The 18,190-nt window shown below is 43.1% G+C and overlaps 2 protein-coding genes and 1 long non-coding RNA gene across 10 annotated transcripts in view; all 3 read right to left on the bottom strand.

Moving 5' to 3' along the window:
* Positions 1–352: 352 nt before the first annotated feature.
* On the bottom strand, positions 353–12,306 carry VBP1 (VHL binding protein 1). 4 transcript variants are annotated; one of them, XR_007509532.1, is made up of 7 exons: positions 12,152–12,306; positions 6,450–6,574; positions 5,301–5,367; positions 4,739–4,837; positions 2,842–2,980; positions 1,108–1,835; positions 353–542 (listed from the first exon to the last, which is right to left on the bottom strand). XR_007509532.1 is itself a non-coding variant. In XM_049828237.1 (6 exons), exons 1-6 carry the CDS (start codon positions 12,242–12,244, stop codon positions 1,765–1,767), a joined length of 594 nt encoding a protein of 197 aa, XP_049684194.1. In that variant the 5' UTR covers positions 12,245–12,306; the 3' UTR covers positions 637–1,764. The 4 variants fall into 4 exon arrangements, 3 of the variants coding, with proteins under 3 accessions (XP_049684194.1, XP_049684196.1, XP_049684197.1); XM_049828237.1 differs by lacking the exon at positions 353–542 and having other exon boundaries at positions 637–1,835; XM_049828239.1 differs by lacking the exons at positions 353–542; positions 12,152–12,306 and adding an exon at positions 10,571–11,856 and having other exon boundaries at positions 637–1,835.
* On the bottom strand, positions 6,757–10,564 carry LOC126050393 (uncharacterized). The gene is made up of 2 exons (XR_007509533.1): positions 7,642–10,564; positions 6,757–7,301 (listed from the first exon to the last, which is right to left on the bottom strand). It is a non-coding gene; the product is annotated as an uncharacterized LOC126050393 (long non-coding RNA).
* Positions 12,307–13,306: 1,000 nt separating the features above from the next.
* LOC126050390 (phosphatidylinositol-binding clathrin assembly protein-like) overlaps positions 13,307–18,190 on the bottom strand; it is a 34,083-nt gene continuing 29,199 nt past the window's right edge. For 4 of the 5 annotated variants that reach the window (XM_049828231.1, XM_049828234.1, XM_049828233.1 and 1 more), the window contains one exon: positions 13,307–17,801. In XM_049828231.1, coding sequence (XP_049684188.1) covers positions 17,787–17,801 — 15 coding nt within the window. In that variant the 3' untranslated portion in view covers positions 13,307–17,786. The remainder of the gene's footprint in view (positions 17,802–18,190) is intronic. The other variant, XM_049828232.1, reaches the window with a different exon arrangement.

Genomic DNA, 18,190 nt, shown 5'->3' on the forward strand with positions numbered 1-18,190 from the left:
GCTGCCTTCGGACCAGCCGCGGAGGGGGGTGGTGGGAGGGGAGCACGCTTTAGCCTGTTGGGATCTCATTAATCCAAATTGAAGAGAAAATTGCAAGAGAAATCAGGCCGTGTTTGCAGCTGCCTTTCCTGTTATTGCTGATGCTCTTAGAAAGGGAGAGCACCCGCCTGCAGCCTGCGCAGCCCCACGTGCAGCCCAGCGTGGCAGTGGGCAGATACCTGTTAGTCAAATAATACACTAGCTCTAAATGCCTCTCTGCTACAGCCAAAGATACTGGAACCAACTGTATCGCCCTGCAGGAACAGTCCAGATGAGCCAAGCCCAGGTACTTACTTCTGACCTGCGGTAAGGATTTACCTTTTTTATGCCTATTCCTGCAGCTCTTAACTCTTCTACGGCCACAGTGCTGTCAAATCACTTGCTCGTATTCACAAATTCAGATGCACTGACTCGCACTCCCCATTTCATTGAAGGCAGTATTCAGCAGCTACTCTTTTCATGTCTGCTGCTTCAGCTGAGTTTTTTCACCCTCCTGCCCCCAACTAAGGGAGGGAAACATTATAAGAGATCACACATCAGATTCATGACTTTCTCACACAAAGAAAGATGCACAAAAACAGGTGTTTGCCACAACGGTTTAGTTTTACTATTTTAATATCATGAAATAAAAGTACAAAAAATTTACAGGTATATTGTTTCTTACATGAAGATCAAACAGTTAACATTTGCATTTATTTTGCAGCGAAACCTGTATTCTCAGTCACAGAATGTGAATATTAGCCACTGACATCACCACCGAGCTTTTCATTTTAGAAAGAAACTGCAGAGGTAAAAGGCAACAATCTTTCAAGGCTTCGTAAGAACCAAAAAAATATTCCAACTGTTAACACCAGAAGTCATGCTTCAGTAAACCATCCTTATCTAATACAGGTTTCACCACATGGGAGGCTGAGAGTGTTAAGACATTTGAACTGCACATCTTGTCTAAGGGATTGTAAATAGGGGGTTCTTGTTTACAGGCTATCAGCATTTTGGTGTCCTTGTTCAACGCATTTGCAAAAATAAGCAACATGTGCACATGTATGAAAAAGAACGGGGTGAGATCACCTGTAGTCTTGACATAGCTTGTGCTGTTTACTCCATTTACCACTCTTCTCTGAAGACAAGTCGCAAACTGCTGTATGTAAAGTGCTGAGAGTTCAGTAACAGGCAGTTAACTAACCAGTAGCTATTAAAAACATGTTTATCCAAAGCGGATATCCGGGAATGCTTGCAGGTTGATGCTGCCAATTAACTGACTGAAACAAAATCCAAGACTTCACTGTATTTTTTCTGCTTCCTAGAACATTACAGCTCCATGTCTTCCCAGCCCAAGCTGACTTTAAGTTCATCAGCCGTACACAGATGAAAAAGTAAACCCCTGCATTACCTAAACCTGCTAAAATGTCAGACTCCATTTCATACATGCCCCTCGACTTTTCAGACAAGCTTTCAGGTAGAAATTTATTTATGACAGACTGGTCTGATCAAAATACTATGTCCTTTGCTGGACTGTGTGGTGCTTTTTCAAGTAATTCATTTCATGAAGCATGCATGAAACCAAATTTCGAGTTTACAAATAAATAAAATGGTGCTCACCATTAGTTTTTATATATTTTACCATTTACTGAAATGCTTAAAGTAACTCAGTCCCTTAAGAATGAACTTGGGGGTGTTTAAATAGAAAATATTTGGAAATTGAAACCACATTTAAAATTGGCAAAACTATGCTTTGTTTTTGGAAGGGTCTTGCTTGTTTCTTCTCTTTACATCCCAATTATAAACTCTAGCCATATCTGAGGGTGCAGAGTTAAGGAAATAGCTCATTCATTAAGGAAAAAAAAAAAAAAAAAAGGAAAAAAAAAAAAGGGAAAAGCAGGTTATACAGTTGGCCACACTTCATTTACTTGTAACAGTCATTATAGAAACCACTTAATCAAAGAGCTGACTTGGTGCAAAGCCTTAACACACAAGCATACTAGTAACTGTTAATAACTGCAGCATTTATACCATTTACTTAAAAACCTCTAAAAAGATATTACAGAGAAACACGCTTTTACTTTTACTTACAGCTACTCTTTGCTGATTTCAGTCAACCTGCCTGTACCAGCTGTTATTTGCCTATTCCAGGCATCTGTAACTTCCTGCAGCACTAAGATAGCTTAAGTATCAACTTGAAAAAACAAGTAGTTGTTCCTTCATTTACTAAATCTAATGCTTCAGTTGATGGCTACCCTCATGATTAAAATAGTTTTTAAGTAGAAAGTATTAAAAAACCCCATACCACACCCCTGGAGGTGGTTCACGATAGTATAAAGTAGTAAAATAAAAGTTAAGCAACGCCTAAGCTAGCACCAAGCTTGCTGCAGCAGGGCTTGTGCTGCTTGGAGAACATTGCAATGGCAGCTGAATCGGGTATGATTACCAATAGCCCGAAGAACAATATTCACACGCTCTAGAGAGGAAGGAAGAGTCACTTTGCTTTGAAATGGCCACCTGGCCATCAATTCCGAGCACCGACCCACACTTCCAACTCACTCCCAGCCTCGGTTTACAACCACCACGGTAGGTTTCAGGGGGACCCAGTCGCAAACAGGAGCTTTGCTACATCTAACATGCCAACCCTCAGCTCAGCACTGGAAACACAGCATCCTGTTTCACTGCTAGAAAAGGTTAAGTTCCTGGAGTGCTATGGAATTTTAAGGGCAGCCAGTCTAAGATAAAAACATGTCAGGAATTGGTAATTACCTCTAAGTTAGCTTTCACAGACACCTCTTCCCCCACAAATAAAAAAAAGGATACTGACTTCTGTAGTGGTGAATTGATCTCTAAGAAAATCCAGGTCTTCCTCTAGAAGATCAAGGTTTCTTGTGGCTGTTGACAAATTCTTCTCTAACAGAGCCTGAGCTTCATCAATATCATATTCAAGCATCACATTGGCCTGAAAAAAGAAAGATGGATAAAGCTTTTACTCTTGTATTGTAAGGAATAAGCCATAGCAGGCTTATTTCAGGCTGCTGTTTATAACTTAGCACATTAACAAAAGGCTGTCCTGACAGGCCAAGACAACAAGATCCAGGATGAGCAATGCCAGAATCCACTTGAGGCCTCCACCACTTTAGTAACTAAGTAATAAATCACTCTAGTGACTTAAAAACAGTTCTATTCCTAGAGCTAAGCAACAAGGGATTTCCCTCCCTGTGCACTGCATTCAGCCTTTCAGGTACCAGCATCTCATCTTCACCATATTTGAAAGGCGGGAGACTTCACATTTCTTGGCAGCACCTGTTAGGTGCTACACAACTCTATAAACAATTTTTGTGGCATTCAAGATTAACTTTAGGATCTCTGTGTGGAACGCTGACAAACAGCCTAATGGCACTGGTCATCAACAAGAAGTATCACAGGTATTTGAAGATATAACATGTATACAAGTCCTATCCTATACCGTGGTAGGTTTTAATCTACAAATCTTTATTTCAGTGAGAAGCTACCACATGAAGAGATAAAAGAGCAGTATCAAGTGAAGATGCACCAATGAAGCTTTGTCCCATTCAAGAACTGTGCATTGAGCAGAGCCACACAGTACTAATTAGACACGATCCCAGGGAATGCTACACAGAGCTGCAAGAGCGAGATAAACCATTCTTCTTTTAAAATAACTGGAAGATATAGTTTCCCCAACAATAGTAATACGCATAGCCCAACATGCAGACTGTAAGCAACAAGGAGGGTAAAGGCAGAAGGCCAAGAACACCTAAACATAATAAATTGCTTGTGGCATTTCATTGTAGCTTTTCTGTATGAACATTCAAAAGGATGAACTTTCTCTGATATTCTGTTACAAAATAAACCCGGGATGTTCCATGAACATTTGTGAATTTTGAAGATGGTCTCCTAAAAGCAACAGGTATCAGACAAATCTTCTCTTTAAGTGGGAGAGGTTGGGAGTAACTGCCCAATCAGTCCAGATGCTGCACGTGTCAACAATGGTTCCGTCCTAACCAAGTGGTTTTGTTTGGCAGCCAGCACAGGGATTTGGGAACACCCAGGATTTAGAAGTCTCAAATTAAACATTAGAAGGTTATCTCCACATACAAGGAAGCCTCTGAATACAAAATATCCCAACCTGATCTCGCTGTAGTACTTGGAAATCTGCGTTTTGAGCTCTGATCCCACCAGCCTTTAGCACAAATTCCGCTCTAAATGCTGGCAGGTACCTGTGAGTAACAGAAATCCCATCTTTCCCTAAAAACGTGCATGAAAAGGGACAGCAAGATGCTAAATACAAATAATGTAAAGAAGATGGGAAGCTACTTGCCAAACTAAGTTACTTCACTGGGCACATTCCCATCCCAGGCAATGCTGGATGATGGTGACTTGAACCACAGAGTGATAGAAATGGCAAGGAAAACATTCAGAAATATGCTTTTTGGAAAGAACAGTGCAGCAAAATTACAATTCTCTGAAGCCTTACTGTTCAGGCACTAAGTAAAATCGAACATGGAACCTTCACTAACGCACTGAAATTGTCATGTTAGGTTTGCCCTGCTGACAGGACACAGCTCCACTATGCACACATGAACAGAATTATGCCCACAGCCACTCGAAGTACAGATGAGACAGTGATGAACACTGTCTTTTATAAGCCTTTTAGAAGTTATTTAAACAGTTTCAGAGAAAGTTCTGTTTTACTTACCCCCAACCACAAACAAACTTTATCTGTAGGAGGAACTGAAGCTTTGCAGTAGAGATTATCTGCCAATAAAAATCTGGTTTCCATTGGATTTGTGGAATCCTTAAGACAAATGATAAAACTTAAAATTGCTATTTTCACTGGAAACTTATGTCAAAGACATAAAACTTACAGTAAAGAGCACACTTTTCTGCTTTTTGCCATTGATACAGTATTAACTTCAGTGGAACTCTATGTAATTTTACTTCAACATTAAAGTTAGAGCTCCAGTAATAAAGCATTTTAAAAACATGTATTTAAACACAATATAGAAATCTCTATAAAGAATAGAGATGACGTCAAAGCTTAGCTGCAATCTTTACACTGTTAAAAGTGAAGTTTGCATTACAAACATTAACTTTTTTTGAACTAGCTTTCAAAAAGTACTACATACCTTTAAAAACAATTCTGTTATTTATAAAGGCATATTAAGTGTGCTCTCCAAAACATTTCTTGCAATGTGTTCTGTCAGGGTGGAAAGGTAGTTAGCTTTTCTCATACTCATTAGATATTCAAAATAGTTTACCTTTTTCTTCTGCATGTGTTTTAAAATTTCTAATGTCTGTTTAATTTCAGGAATCTGACTTTTTAGCCTGTGAATTAACAACAGTCATAATTTATTATTTTACAGAGACACAAAGTTTCCTAAACAAGTGATCAGTTTTATTATACAATCCAACCTCTATTTTAAAACTTGAAACTCTTAACAGCTTTCCAGGCTTACAAATGCAGATTTGAAAGATACGGCAAGTAAAGGCATCTCAGCTACAGATTCACCTGCCTCTTACCATACTGAGGCTCATTAGTTTTCTGAAGCAGAACAATACATACAGCTTTCAAACTGCAACAAACACATATTAACAGTAACAGATACCTGTTTGCTAAAATGTTTTTTTTTTTGCGTATTTCTGATCTCCCCAGAGGAGAGGGAAACCTCAGAAGAAATACAGATAAAAAACACTGTAGGTAAAACAAAACAGGCGTGTTGCTTCTAAGCTCCACAAACTAATCTAGCAAACAGCTCAGAGCTGCAAGACTGTTAAAACAAAAGCTCTCGCCAGAGTTGAGGGCCTCCCCCTCCTCGACAGCCCCTGCAGCAGCCTAGCAGAGATGCTGGGATCCCCACCGCCCTCCAGGCTGCTCCTCCTCTGCAGCCAGCAAGCTCAGACAGCAGTGACTGCCAGAGCAGGCCTCCAGGTGGACATCATGGGGGATATTTGTCCATGAAAGACGCTTAATCTAAATAAAACATTATTTGGAGCTTTGATTTTAGCTTTTAAAAATGTGCTTCTTGCCTAGCTTCAGATCCAGACTGAAGCTACTGAAGAGAGAGGATATTACTAAACCAAAAGTTACAGGCTTGATACAGTAGTCATTTGATAAAAACATATTCTTATTTACATTAGGCTGACAAAATTAAGAGACTATAGCAGTACTTTTTGGCCTTAAAGGCTAAGGACCAATTCAGCAATACTGTAAATTCTTTTGCATGTAATTCTCAGGAAGAAAAAAGACAAAAAGCTGAGCTTCTCTGAAAGTACTGCAAATGCTAGCTCTGCTAACATCAACTTTTTACTTCTTGGGATATTTAAAAAAACTAGACAAGTTTAAAAAAAATAATAAAAAGATAGAACTGTGCTAAACATTTCCCAATTCTGCAAAAATTATGACTTACCTCCTTTTCTTTTGAGCAAGATTAAGTTCCAAAAATTTATACTTCTGATACTGCTCATCCAACTTCTTAAGAACTACATCTGCTGTCTCATTTCCAGGCTGTTTCATAAAAGAATCTACATCTTCCTTTAAGGGGAGAGAGAAACCCTCAATGTTAGAAGAGTTTTACAAAAATCCTAGATACAGTCATGCTATCATCTTATTGCAGCTAAGTCTAGAGGGGGTTTTATATGTAAACAAGCAACTTTTTTTTTTTTTTTGAAGTACAAAATAATTTTGTTTCCTTTCTTAGTTAGTCACCTTTTCACTTCCCCCTCCCCCGCCCCCACCTTTTTTTGGTAGGGAACAACAGAATAGGTGCAAGGATTATTTCGTAACCGTATTTGCTAGTACCTTTTTCTTGGTGCTTTCAGTCCTGGCCAACGTCAAATGACACCTAACAGGGGCGGATATCCTCAGACCACCGCTAAACTTTGGTTTCCTATCTGTAAAGCAGGGACAATGCTTCTCTGCGGCTAATCAGATTCCCAACTATTTAGGATAAGACTGATGAAGGAAAAGAATCATGGCCTAATCAAGCATGTTGTGGCAGAGAAAGAGGCAAGCGGGGGAAACTGTGGAATCTGCTCAGGCAGGCTTTATGGTAGTAAACAGCTTGTCTTCAAAAGCTCCTTCTACAGTCAGCAGGAAGCCACGGAAACCTCTAGAGAACAATTCCAGCCAGTCCTACCATCAACTGGAACAGTAGCCAGAGAAGACAGGCCTGAGCAGGCGAGGACGCTGACCTCTGCAAGTGCCTCCTTCAGACTCCCAGCAAGCAGTTCAGCTGCCTGTGGGCAACGTTCTCAGCCTCCTGAAAGGCACACCAGGCCAGAGATCAACCACGCGTTTCTGACCTTGACAGCATTTACCCATGTGTAATTCAAGATGGCCACGCTCCTTCACTGCAGTAATTCTGTCCTTATTTGTCTATATGGCTCTGTAAAATCTGACGGAAGCCTACCATAGGCCTCTTCCGCTTCTTCTTTTTAACTAGGTGTTTCCATTCCAGTCGTTTCACATCAGAAAAAGACTATAATGCATTACTCAAGTAATATCAGACGTATAGCTAGTTCCCCTCATTATGACTCCTAAGCTCTCTTGGCTAAAGAAACTTACTATGAAATTAGTGAACCTGGTAAGAAGTCACCCACCTTCCTTATCATTAAGGAAATCTGCAGTAGAAACATGAACGCCACAACAGACTTCAGCAGGCAGCATGATCTAGGTGGTACAACAGAACTCAAGAGACCGCATTTCAGACCACCTGTCTGAGGAGCGCCTTAAGCTACCTCACCGACAACAGAACGAGACGCATTCCTGCCTCCTGATGAAGCCTGTAGAGAAGCTTTAACCAAAACAAACAAGGATTAGATTCAGGCAAGCGATGTAGAAGTGAGGTCCGAGGACGTTCCGAAATGAAACTCCCTCTTGTGGAAGCTATTCTGCTCATGTAAATCACCCAAGACGGAAAGAAAAAGCAGGTGGGCAACAAATCACCCCCCCCCACTGCTTGGCAGCCCACCTCTGCCTCAGCTGATGGCTGTTTGTACAGACAGACAAGACAGAACCCAAGTCCTCCTGAAACGAAGATGCTGAGAAGTGAATCCAGGCCCCCTGCATACCAGTGATCTCCTCCCACTACATAATGCCTGTACTGGCTTTGTGTGGCAAGGTTTTTGGTAGTGGGGGGGCAGTTACAGGGGTGGCTTCTGTGAGAAGCTGCTGGAAGCCTCCCCTGTTTTCGACAGAGCCAATGCCAGCCGGCTCTAAGACAGACCCACTGCCAGCCAAGGCCGAGCCCATCAGCGATAGTGGTAGCGTCTCTGTGATAACACATTTAAGAAGGAAAAAAAGTTGCTGGGACACAGAAACAGCAGCCGGAGAGAGAGCGAGAACACTGTAAGAGAAACAACCCTGCAGACCCCCAGGTCAGTGCAGAAGGAGGGGAGGAGATGCTCCAGGCACTGGAGCAGAGATTCCCCTGCAGCCCGTGGGGAAGACCTTGGTGAGGCAGGCTGTCCCCCTGCAGCCCAGGGGGGTCCGCGGGGGAGCAGATCTCCACCTGCAGCCCAGGGAGGACCCCACGCCGGAGCAGGTTGGTGCTCGAAAGAGGCTGTGACCCCATGGGAAGCCTGCGCTGGAGCAGGCTTCTGGCAGGACCTGCAGATCTGTGGAGAAAGGAGCCCACGCTGGAGCAGGTTTTCTGGCAGGACTTGTGACCCTGTGGGGAACCCACGCTGGAGCAGTCCGTGCCTGAAGGACTGCAGCCTGTGGAAGGGACCCACGCTGGAGCAGTTTGTGAACAACTGCAGCCTGTGGGAAGGACCCACGTTGGAGAAGTTTGTGAAGGACTCTCTCCCGTGGGAGGTACCCCACACTGGAGCAGGGGAACAGCGTGTTGAGTCCTGCCCCTGAGGAAGATGAAGCAGCAGAAATAACGTGTGATAAACTGACCATAAACACCGTTCCCCGTCCCCTTGCACCGCTGCGGGGGGTCGGTAGAGAATCCGGGAGTGAAGTTGTGGCCGGGAAGAAGGGAGGGGTGGAGGGTAGGTGTTTTGAGATTTGGTTTTATTTCTCGTTACCCTACTCTGGTTGATTGGTAATAAATTGAGTTAATTTTCCTCAAGTTGAGTCTGTTTTGCCTGTGATGGTGAGTGATCTCTCTTGTCCTTATCTCGACCCATGAGCCTGTTGTTATATTTTTTCTCTCCCTTGACCAGCTGAGGAGGGGGGAGTGATAGAACAGCTTTGGTGGGCACCTGGTGTCCAGCCAGGGTCAATGCACCTTAATGCCCCAGTCCAAGGCGGGCTGAGATTTACCACCCAGGTTTTCCAGCTGCAACTTCCAAGTCCCGCTGGTTGGGCTTTTGGCCCAGCTTACCCAACTGCAAGGCTGAGACACAGTCACTACTTTGAGCTTGAACAGAACAACTTTGTAGCAGAACTGGGTGTCAATGCTATTAGGATCCCTGCTTCATGGTGTGTCACACAGCGTCTCAACTGCAGAACTACCTTATGGGTTCTGCAAGGACCTAAGAAAACTCACTGGCAAAACACCACTGTTGTATACCATAAAGGTAACACAGTCTTAGCAAACTTCAAGCCAAGCCACACAACCACTCTGTAAAAGCCCTGAAATACAGCAGGATAGCACTTTCCCCATGCGGCCTTATGTTTATCTTTTGAGTGGTGACCCAAATGAAGAGCCACTGGCACTCATTCTGCTTCTGCAGAGAGCTGTCATCACCTATGGGCACACACAGAGAACATGACAATAGAGACATGTTTTCAGATTTGCATCCCCTGTCCTCCCGCTCACACACATGCTAAGGAAGGCAGAACAAGGAAGGCATTTTATTTGGAAACATCTGGACAACAGCTCAACAGAAAACAGAGTTGAGAGTTCTATCTGGAATGGATTTTAAACTCCAGTAAAACCTTGAGTTAGTGCTTAATGTCACTTGAAATCTGAAGAGGCACAAGAATCCACAGATCAATGCCTAAGAAAAGGTATCTGCCATAAAAGAGCTTCTACTGAATCAAGACACTTAGAGAATCTCTGAAGACAAGATTCACAGTAAGAATGCCCGTATAGCATGCAGTGGGGGGAATTGTCAAGCAAGTGACCAGGAAGACTTTATCATCACGATAGTATACAATGCTTTTGAAACAGAAACCTATTTTCTGAAGAAAAAACCTGTAATAAAAACTAGCCTCAAGACACTAGTATTTTCACTTTGTGGAGCAGAATACCATTAAAAACTTCCTAGCATATCCTTATTTTGAATAAAAAGTCCATCTTAAAATCTACCTCCAAGTACTCCAAGATCATCATCAAGGATCTCTTCTGCAGAGACAGCTATATTTGGTTAGAGCACCTCTCAACACTGAGAATTAGGAAACTTCAGTGGGTTTTAGATCCAGATATAAGGTTATGAAAAACTAAACAGAAGCACAGAACTAAGCCACAACCCCCAGAACTCTCCCAGGTTGAACGGTAGAGCACATGAGATACTTCGGACACAAGTATCGAAAGAGAACAATGTGGAACCAAACATGAACTGCATCAACAGCTACCAGCATGAAAACGAGGGATGTGACAGACACCCTCAAAGTGTTTGCCGAGGCTGGTTATCTCCTGTTCCTTGCCAGGGTGGCCACCTCCACTGTAGAGCCAGTGCGAGTTCTCCTCTGTCACGATGATCGAGGTCTCGTAGGGCAGCTGAAGCCACAGCCCTTTCCTTTCGCTTGATCTACATCAGTCTCCCATAAGGGGGTGGAAGGAAGTTAGCCGCAGGCAGCAATGGTTTTACATCCCAGTAAGATCTGCCAGACCTCAGTAACTGTTAAAGAAACTTAAAAGAAAAAGTAGGATCTGGATGCACTGAAAGCAAGTGTACTGTACCTGTTCATTCAGGACCTATGCCCTAGCAAGACACATAGGTAATACAAGTACTACACCTAGAAATAAAAAAACGCAAGTCAAACCCACTTATAAGAGCAGTCATACGCGATTGGTCCAAACAGCTCTGGTAAAGGTATCAAGACAGATCTGAGAGATATAGATTTTCAAAGTCCAAGAAAATCTCAGGAATAAAGCAGCACAATAAGCAAAGCATTCAGGGCAAACAGCTGATGTTTCAAGATGACACCAAGGCAGCCAGGTATAGCCAGTCTGATCAATACTTATTGATCAAACAAAATAAAGTAGCAATCAAGACAGCACACCAAGAGCTAGCTTACAGCAGAAAGCAAACAACAGATAATTCTGGCATTACGTCACCACGCAAGTCGATGAATTCTTCTTTTCAACCGGTCAACAGAATTATTAAACGCTCGGTAAATCACTTTTTAAAGTCGGATAAACAAGTTCAGCCTGTTTTCTGAAAGACACACGTTTGTTGGTTTTCCAGAAGTCGGGAAACCTAGCTGGACGCCGCAGTCGCTTCCGAAGAGCGGTCCTGCTCAACGATCAAGAGCTAGATTACGAGAGAAAGACGCCGGGAAAGGCGCTAGGAGCGCGGTACGGCATTATCGGAGACGAAACAGAAGCGGCAAACGTCGTGCTCCGTGCAGGAGCAACCGCCGCAAGGAACCACGTCTTAGTCGGTGTGACATACGTAGGTGTGACGGGAGGGTTCGTTCCTAACACGCTCTTCGTTGGCGCGAGGGCCAGCCGCCGAAATAAGATGGTAACGCTCAAAACGGGGACTGGAGTCGGCCGTAAAGCGCGTTAATACCGACCAACGCCGGGACAGAATCCAGGCCGAGCAACTCTCCCCTTCCAAATCCTCAGGACCAGGGCACCCCCGCCCCCCCCCGGGACACCGCAGGACCCTGCCGCTCCGGAGAAAGGAGAACCCGCCGCCGCGCCCCCCCTCCCCGGGTGCGGGGCGGCCTCGGGCCGAGACCGCAGGACGCTCGGCGGGCAGAGCAGGGCCGACCGGGCCCGGGGGAGCGGCGGGGAGGGTCCGGCGGCTCCCGCTGAGCCCCCCCAGCCCCGCCCGGCGCCGTGAGGCGCAGCCCCGCCGCCCGCGCTCCCTCAGGCACCGCCCGCCCGCCAGGCCGCGGCCCCGCCGCAGGTGCCGCCTCACGGCGGCCGGTCCCGGCCGCCGGAGCGCAGGTCCCTCCGGTCCCCTCCGGCTCCCCCCCGCTCACCACGAAGACCGCCTCGGGGATGCCGAGGGGGCCGCGCTTCTCGCCCGCCGCCGCCTCGCCGCACCCCGTCTCGCTGCTGGTGGCCGCCGCCATCTTGGGGAACGGACGGTGCGTGCGCGGCCTTCCCCGCGACGCCGGGCTCGTACGTCATAACGTCAGCGCCGAGCGCCAGCCCGGCCGTTGGCTGGCAGGCTTTGAGCGACGCCATGACGCCGAGGGGTAGGCGGGGCGACGGCCGTCCTATAGCCTCGCCCATTGGTGGGACGGGGACGGGGGCGGGCCCGGCGGTTCCCGCCCCTGCCGGGCGGGCCGCGGCGGGAGCCCGTGAGGGGCCGGAGGGGCCGCGGGTTCCTCTGGCGGCCGCCGCGCTCCGTCCTGCGCTTTCCCCCACCCCCCCCCCCCCCCCGGTAAAAGCAGCAAAAATCCGCACGCGTAACGCAGGGAGCGACAGAAACGGGAGCAACCGTCCTGCGGGAAGCCGCGGGAGCGGTCCGGCGCGGGAAGGGCACGGCTCGGGCTGCGGCCTGCCGCTCCGCCATTGGGGCCGTGAGGCAGCAGGGACGAGCTGCGGGGCAGGGCGAGCTCCAGCTGGGGACGAATCTGTTCCGCGAAATGAAACAGAGCAGCAGCTGCTAAAAACGCCGCTCCTCGGGGCCTGGACTCGGGAGGAAGGAGCGGCTGCAGAGGACGGGTCGCGGGAGCGGGGCTGGCCCGGGCCCTTGGCGGCGGCGGGTTAAACGCTCCGTCATTAAAGCTTTTCGTGCTGTTGATTTTTGATCTTGGGAGTTTTTACGCGGTTAGATGGAGATTCGTGAAAACAGCCCTTTCGCCGCCCGCGCTGTAGTGACAAAAGCCCTTCCCTTGGCGTTTTTCCTTGGAATGCCCCAAGACAGGAGGCCACGGCCGCCCTCCGGGATACGAACAGCTTCGTGTCTTCCCCCATCCACGGCCGTGACCCTGCACAGGAAAAAAGAGCGGCCACCTCCCACAGGAAAAGAGGATCAAAGCAAAACTTGAATAAGGCGTAATACCACATTAAATGTAAACACAGAAGAGTAACAAACTAATCAAGCATCCTAATTCAGCTGTTGCTGTTAGTATTACAGAAAGCCTTAAGCCTGAGAACGCAAGAAAGCACGATCACACGCACACACCTCACATGTGCCAAAGTTTATTTTTTTTTCCAAAACTTGTTTCATCAAATAATTGGATATGAGCAGTTTTTAAAAAAACAAACAGTTTGTGTATTAACAAATTGTGAAGTTCCACAATTAAAATATCCACACAGCCAGTCTTGTGCTTAGGCTTCTTCTTAAAAAATTATTAATTTGTAGAACATAAACCCTCAATTTTTATTTTTGTTTTCCAGTTTGTGGCTAGTGTATTTTCTACACGTTCTGTATTCTTATAAAATGAAGGAACCCATGTAAAGGAACAGCTGTACAAGAATACATCTGAAAAAAGAGCCTGAACAACCTAAATTATAGTAGCTCCTTTTAAATAAATATCCAATAAAAGGCACAAACCTGTTACGGGGAAAAAAACATAACATACAAAACAAGACCTATTAAATAAATAATGCAAAAGTGTGGGTTGGGGTGAGGGAAATCTGTTCCAGCACCTATTTTGTCATTGCTCCAAGACGAAATTCCAGCCAAACATTTGGTAAAGGATTAAACTTAATCACAAGGATACATGTTTGAGATATACTGAAAGGTTTGATGTTACAATTCCTGTTGTAACTCTACCAGTTACTACCATCTCTTTAAATAAATGATCATGAGAATCTGCATAAAAGTAGTGATACAGCAATGTATATATCAATGACAAGTCAGATACATCTTCAGCATAATAGCAACAGGTTTTCTATAATCCTAGCTATCAGTAATGTATAAATGATAACATGTACAGTTTCCATTGCTCAAAAATATAATCTTTTAAATGGAAATAAATGACTGATAACACAGTGCCTTTAGATGTTGTCCTTACAATACAAACTACCCAAAACAAAGTTTTCCTTTTTATGTACAAATTAAGCACCGATCCACAGTGCATACTATTCTAATTGTAACCCCACCCTCCCTGCCACACATCAAAAAACCCAGATGGGGATACACCCTGTATTCAATCTTGTAGTCAGAAGGTTTTTTGGTGGTGGGTTTTTTTTTTGTTTGTTGTTTGTTTTTAAACAAGAGTCCATTTGTTATTTTTACCTACAAGTTATTCCACCACTATGTGCACAGAACTGAGATTTCTCTAGTACATGTTCAAAATTAAAAAAACCCCTCAATTCAGTAACTTCTTGGAGGCAAAGTCAAACTATATCTAGAGAACATTAGAAAACCCCAGTTATTTAAAAAGAGGTACACTTTCAAGTCCAACAGGCCTAACACAATCAACATTTCCAAATTCCCCCAGAAGTTATCTTATGGTATGCCCCACGAAAGACAGCCTCCCTGTAGCAGCATGAAGTCCCAACAGTTAGGCTTGAATGACCCACTAAAGTACAATAATGGGAAGCGCTCAGCGTATTTCAAGTCTTCCTCCTTGTTCAGACAAACATGGCGTGACATCTTAGTTATCTGCTTTCTGAAGTATTCAGAACAGGATTCTGATCAAACAAGTTGGAAGGAAACAAAAGGGAAAGTCATGTTTATATACATCTCTCTTCAGTGTTTTACTCATCGCAACTACTATTTGCAATTCTTGCGGGCTATTACAGTTACCCTCAAGAACAACCTTTGCCTTCAGAGTTTGGTTTTGGTTTTTTTTGAGAACAAGTTCTGAGCCATAAGAGCCTTGACAGCATCTTAAGTCCTTGTTTTTCACTTCTAATGTATGAACAACGTTATTTAAAACACAGTACTCTGCCATTTTATGTGTTCCAATGTGTGCACAAGAAAGAGGTTGGCAAAAAACAGTCCTGTGCACTTCAGCGCAGAGATGAGTGTGCAAAGCAATCTTTTCTTCATAAGGATAAATCTGAAAGCTGTGTTTTAATGTATCAAACATTCTGAACGAGACTAAAAAGGTAGCTTATAAAGTTTTTAGGATGTACTTTGTGGCTGTTTCTCCTTTTTTAATACTAAATAAATTGGTATCAGACAGCTTTGCTACAAGAAAGCATACTAAAGAACCATTAAAAAATCCAGAGCAAATCAGAAGTAGTGCAAACTATACCTAGTACTAAAATCCATTTCTGAGCAAAGTACATTCCAGATATTCAGAATGCTCTGCAATAAAGTTATAACAAATATATACTGTTTGCCAGGCATTTATTTGCATATTTTTATTAAAATAATGGATTATTACTTATACAACTCAGTATGAGAAAGAGACCTAACAGCTTACAGTGCTAGAAACTGCCTGCTTGTAGCACTCTCAGCTCTGTCATTAATGCCCAGGCATTTATTACTACATGTACTGGTCTAGTTTGAACTCAAGACTTTTCAATGCTGAATAAATCAATGGAATTCACTATTTCTTAAATAAACAGTCCCCTCAACACAATGACCCATTCTAAATGGCATCTATTCCCTCATCACATGGAGGGTAACTATAGGCACTGAAGAACTCATTGGCTTAACATTGTACAATTGTTCAACCCAATAAAGGTGGATTAAAGCTTGAAGCCCTTTGTAATTCAAACTTGAACATTAAATTGCTATATACCGGTCCAAATACTTTAAAAAAAAAATATCAATACACACTCAGAAACTCTTGAGTTTTAAATTTCTGCAAGGTTACATTTCCCCGAAGTTAGTCATTACAGATTGCAAGGCTTGTGGGGTAGTTTATTATTTTGTTTCTTTTGGGTTGTTTCACTTGGCAAAAATATTTCCATAGGGTTAAGAAATACTACTTTTACACTCTTTGGACAGAATTAAGTATTTAGAAAAGGAGAAGGCTTGTTCCCACTATGAGGAAAGTGCTGTAATTTAGAAGTTCTCTACAGGACCATTTGACAAGATTCTCAGGCCTATCTGCATTTATAGTGAGAGTCAGAGATATTTCTGCAATCACAGACTCCCCAAAAGATAAAAGACATGCTACTCTGGAGGTCTAATTATTGTAACAATAGAAAACTATCCACTTTTGAAAACTCAGCTTTAATATTAATCATTAGAAGAAGTCATTTTACAGGAGAGCTTCTCATTGTATTCTGCCACTAAACTTCTGGAAGAAAGGTTGCTCCCAATTCCATTTACTTGGTATGAACTGCCTTTTTTTTTTTTTTTTTAATGCTATCACTCTTTATCAGACATTGAAAAATACAAGATAAGGCATTTTCATAGCCGATTTCAGTTTTGGAAGAAGATTGTTAAATACAAAAGACATGCCAGAAGTCTGTACACATCTGACCCATCATGAATAGCATACTTCATAAATTAGTTGATTTAAAAGATTTTCCTCTCAAAAAGAGTCTGGATTTCTTAGCATAGCATTTTTACCTTGAAATTACTACAGAAGAAAAAGATTACTGCAGCATTAAAGAAAAGATTATCTAAAAGTTTGCACATATTTACAACTTTAAAAATAATTACTTTTATATGGTTTACAACTAGGTTCTTATTTCAGAAAAGCAGCACAAGCTATTCTCTACAGCTGAATAATTTCAATTTAGTTGCCAGTTCACAAGTGTTGGCACTATCGCAAGGTTTGCTTCTTTTGACCTAATGGACTTTTTAAAAAATTGGATCTCTTGACTCTCTCGCAGATAGCAACAAGATTTCCAAATTGCTCCCGTTTGCTGCTCTCGGGGGTACCTCCATTCACTGGCTCCCAAAGCTACTCTTCCTTGAGCTATGAAAGGTGCTATCTGCAGAGAAGGTACTCGATGGAAGTGCAGCTGCTGTCACCTGTCAGAGGCTGCACATGCTGTTCTGTACCACACTTGTTTCCCCTACTCCATCACAGACTTTCAGCCCATTTCAGAGCCTGGCTCTTTCAAGTAGCCATGTAACACTGACAGACCAATGGAGCAATTTATTATTTTTACTATATATATATATATATAAAATATGTATATATCTTGTGATTCACAGCATTTCAAACTCACATTATAAAGTTTGCAAATTACTTTAAGCTATTCTAATGTGAAAAAGCTGTCTGATTTCACACAATATTGGCCTTTATGATAATGCAAGCATTGCTCTATCAGAGTATTTATCAGAGCACATAAAAATTTTATTGCTTGACTTCATTTGTGTTGTGTCTTGATTACAACAGCCGCAGAATTTATGGAGAAAATAAATAGCTTTGACATCCTCAGTTAACTTCCTAAGGTAATCCACTGATGAATAAGGTTGTAGAGCAATCATGTAACCCCTCTTCTCAGCTTTGAAGATGATAATCCAGCTTGTACCTTCTGAGTCAACCTCAATAAAATACATTTTCTGCTGAGCAGTTTTAAAAAAAAAAAAAAAAAAAAAAATCAGTGAACAAACATGACTTCACACTGCAGTGACTGTTATAAACAAGAATCTCTGAAGCATTGCCATTAAAAATAATGTTGTATTATACAGGGAAGAAACAGTTGCCCTGTTCTGGAATACATCATGGAAAGATTGAAATCCAGTCTTTTCTTTTTTTTACCAGTATTTGGTTGTTCTCACAACTTGCTGCTTTGGCGGATCTACATAAACTGTATCTGTGAAGTAGAGATTACATATTAACGCCACTTACAAAACACATGGTTTCTCAGTATTTTAGAATTATGAATCTATTCAACTGCCTTGTTACTTGCAAGTTAAGACTATAGGTTTTGGCACTTTAAAAAAATCCCCAAAGAACATTAAGACCAACATACTTGGATGACAGGAGTACATAGTTTCTTCAACTCGAATGATCTCTTGTCCATGCCTTTTTCACTTCCCCACCACCCAATCCTTCACAAAGCTTTCACCACTGCTGTAGTCAGCATGACTAAACCAAGTATCCAGCTAATATCATAGGAAGTTTAAGTTCTACGTATCTTCAACACTCCCATTTTCTTAATATTGACACAGTGAGAAGTCAGCCACTAAAACTCTGGTTTTT

The sequence above is a fragment of the Accipiter gentilis genome, chromosome 24 (assembly GCF_929443795.1).
Source record: "Accipiter gentilis chromosome 24, bAccGen1.1, whole genome shotgun sequence".
NCBI classification, from domain to species: Eukaryota; Metazoa; Chordata; class Aves; order Accipitriformes; family Accipitridae; genus Astur; species Astur gentilis.